This window comes from Dinoponera quadriceps, unplaced genomic scaffold (assembly GCF_001313825.1).
Source record: "Dinoponera quadriceps isolate SergipeBrazil2010 unplaced genomic scaffold, ASM131382v1 scaffold5917, whole genome shotgun sequence".
NCBI lineage: Eukaryota > Metazoa > Arthropoda > Insecta > Hymenoptera > Formicidae > Dinoponera > Dinoponera quadriceps.
In genome coordinates this window covers 8,720-11,967 of record NW_014559809.1, presented here as the reverse complement: position 1 = coordinate 11,967, position 3,248 = coordinate 8,720, and the positions used below count along the sequence as shown (strand labels likewise).

The following is a 3,248-nucleotide window of genomic DNA, read 5'->3' as shown; positions in this document are numbered from 1 at the left end:
ACCGATTGTCGGACTGAACTGCCACGAAGTAATATATTAAATAATAAACGATGTCTGTTACCAAAAAATATATATTAATAGGGAAAAATAATAAAATTTATATATTATATTAAGTAGAAGAACGTAGAAAACAAAATTGGTTTATGATCGAATTTCAGCTTTACGGCTTTCACCTATGTGCATAAAGTTGAAAAACGTAATGTTATATGAGTTCCTTTATGAAATTATTGTTATAAGTGNATAAAGTTGAAAAACGTAATGTTATATGAGTTCCTTTATGAAATTATTGTTATAAGTGAGTTATAATTATTGGTTGAAATGAAACTTATTTTCTTCTTTGTGTCATGTTTTTTTTGATGTTCTGAATTTTAATACTCACTCGTCGATGCGCTTAATTTTTCACTACATTTTAATAAAGTATCGCTGAACTTTCGAAGTTGCACAGTGTCTAGATTGTAAACCATCGTCTGAAAGGAAATTAAGTGCAATTGCAATAGCTATCAGCTTGAAACGATATTTTTGTATTTATTATTACTATAATATAAAATTAAATTTAGATGTATATGATGCAGTGTATATAAGACGGCGTATTGCATGCATAACCGTCAACTGCATTTGAATAATATGAAATGTGGCACCAACTTATTGAAGTTTTCTCGAGTTGCAATTTTGCTGCCGCATCTTTCATGCGTTACTTTCGAAGAAGAATGCTATATTTTATGGTGCGCTTTATTTTGTAGTTCCAATTGTTATATTGACAAGTGCAGCCACTTGCGTGCGCTATTTAGCTAATTATTGTTGGAAAAAATCTCACGTCGTATAATTAAATACATATTAATCTAAAATTCTTTATCAGATTAAAAACTTATTTTTCATTTTTCGCCTTTTTTAATACCTTAATTTTTTATCTTCCTTAACACGCAAATTAATGAACTATTGACATTCACATAATTATTTGTCAGATGCAAATGAGACATGTGATACAAATCGCGACATGACAATATGAGAGAAAATTGGCATTCTAAAAACGCGATATAACAATGATTTTAATAATTTTGAATCTCAACATTTTATGTCGTTTTTAGAAACGATGATTATATGGAACACTTTCATGCAATTTAATGAAATCTGGAAATCCAGTCGTATTTCATAGGACTCTCTTGGAATTCAATTTTGTGTATTCTGATTTTTCCAGAACTTATTTCTTTTTTGGAATTTTGATAAGTTTTTATTATATATCAGAATAATATAAATCTATCAAAATCTAAATCCTATCATGGCCGTCTTAATACAGTGACGCTTAATCGAATATGAATCGCAAAGTAAAATTTATCCATTTTGCAGTTTTTAATTGTCTTCGAAATGTGATTCGCCTTTTCCATCGACATAAACTCCCAACGTAAGTTTCATGCTTTCGGTGAAACCTTCTCCATTAATTTATAAACCTTAGTCATTTGTGATAGATAAGCTAAGAAATAATTAGTTATTGTCTCGTTTATTGGAATTAATAAAGGAACGATGTCTTCGTAAAAATAAATTTAATGAATCTTTAATGCAGCTGAGTTCTTCCGAGACGTAAAATTGCAACTTTTTCCCGTTTGGTAGCAGGAATTGTGTCGGTACAAGTTTCCGCAACGCATCGCCAGTGTGCAACTCAACGTAGTGTATCCATATAAAACATAGCACTAATTAATTGGTTTTTAACTAAGTAATGATTGCTTTACTAATCATTGCAGACAAGACTAAAGCAGCATTTTTTTATTCGTATTACTTTAATGAATACTGCTGTGAGAAGTAAAGTGATGTCATTTCACACAATCCTGTCTCACAATCCAGCATGTTGTCAAATCTGAGAATGAGGTAATCACTAAGACAATGTTTACTGTTTAAGATTGGCGGCTATGAATTTCTTATCAAGTCTCTTATGTTAATTTATCCGTTTTAATATGAATTGTTTGGATTATTTTAAAAATCTTCTTATTTCAACTCCATTTTATTGAATTACCAATATGAAGATACATTTTGACAAAAATATATCAAACTGGAAACATAAAGTTATACAGAAAACCTCGGAAAAAAAGGTAAAGATAGCGTTTGGAATATTGTATGGAAGAAAATCCGCAAGTCACTTTTATTGTGGTGCGTCTAATAAAGGCAAAATTGCCAAAGAACACTTGGCAATCTTCAACGTCTGCTCTCGGCCGGTGGATCCACTATGAACCGCTGTATTTGCAGACAGATTTCAATAATGATGAAAATTATTCTTCAAATAGATAATAAAATGGATTACCCTTATCGTGGCAGTAGACGTACATCTCTCGCGCTTTTTCTAATTTGTCTGTGTCGGAAATAAAATCCTCCAATGCCCGCACGGTTACATCTTTCGTGTATTCGCCATTTGCGTTAAAGATCTGGAAAAAAATTACATGCTAATTTAATATTTCTTGAATGGGAAAAATAGAAATATTCCAATTTTTTCTAAATTTTGAAGTTTGCAAAGGCCAATTAATAACTGATAAAATACTGCGCATGTGTTACTATTATGTAGTCTTAGTACTTTAATTACACCATGTGTTAAGGTTATTTTGTCAACTAATATACATTAAATACAAATATATACGTACTTTGCCATCCTTCTCCCCCGCGCATACAATTGCTTCGGCAGTTGGTGCAGCTACAAAGGAGTAATAAATATGATTGTTGAATTACGAGATTTCGAATACTTTTAAGATGCTTTAACAAACACAGTTCAACGATCAGTCGTGCATAACAACATTACTTCCCTTATCATAAACGCCAAATTTTTGAGAATATCTGGACAGATACGACTAAATTATTATAAATAATTTTTTTTTTTACCAAAGGAGGAGATATCGCCAATTTCAACTTATGTCATTTCCGTATATACATTTATGAAATTGTTATGATTTTTATTTTATTTTTTATACCATATGTTTTTCTGTGCATTGAATTTTAATACTCACTCGGCGACCCGCCCCATTCCTCGGTGCACTTCACCAAGTTCTCGGACAACATCCGTATTCGCGCGACGTCTAGACCGTAAACTACTGTCTGGAAGGATTGATTGCATTCAAAATATATAGAAACTGTTTTGTTTGGACTTAATAATTAAGTGCAATCACAGAATTCGTCAGTTTGCGATGCAACTGAATTTTTCATTTGCGATAAATTTCAATATTCATGATTATTATTTTAACGGAGAAAATCCGTAATTAAAATCTTTATAA

The 3,248-nt window shown here is 31.1% G+C and overlaps 1 protein-coding gene across 1 annotated transcript; it reads right to left on the bottom strand.

The window, feature by feature from the left end:
* Positions 1–2,131: 2,131 nt before the first annotated feature.
* On the bottom strand, positions 2,132–3,039 carry LOC106750479. The gene is made up of 4 exons (XM_014630855.1): positions 2,985–3,039; positions 2,625–2,674; positions 2,291–2,411; positions 2,132–2,223 (listed from the first exon to the last, which is right to left on the bottom strand). The coding sequence occupies exons 1-4, from the start codon at positions 3,034–3,036 to the stop codon at positions 2,132–2,134; spliced, it is 315 nt and encodes a 104-aa protein (XP_014486341.1). The 5' UTR covers positions 3,037–3,039.
* Between the last annotated feature and the right edge of the window lie 209 nt (positions 3,040–3,248).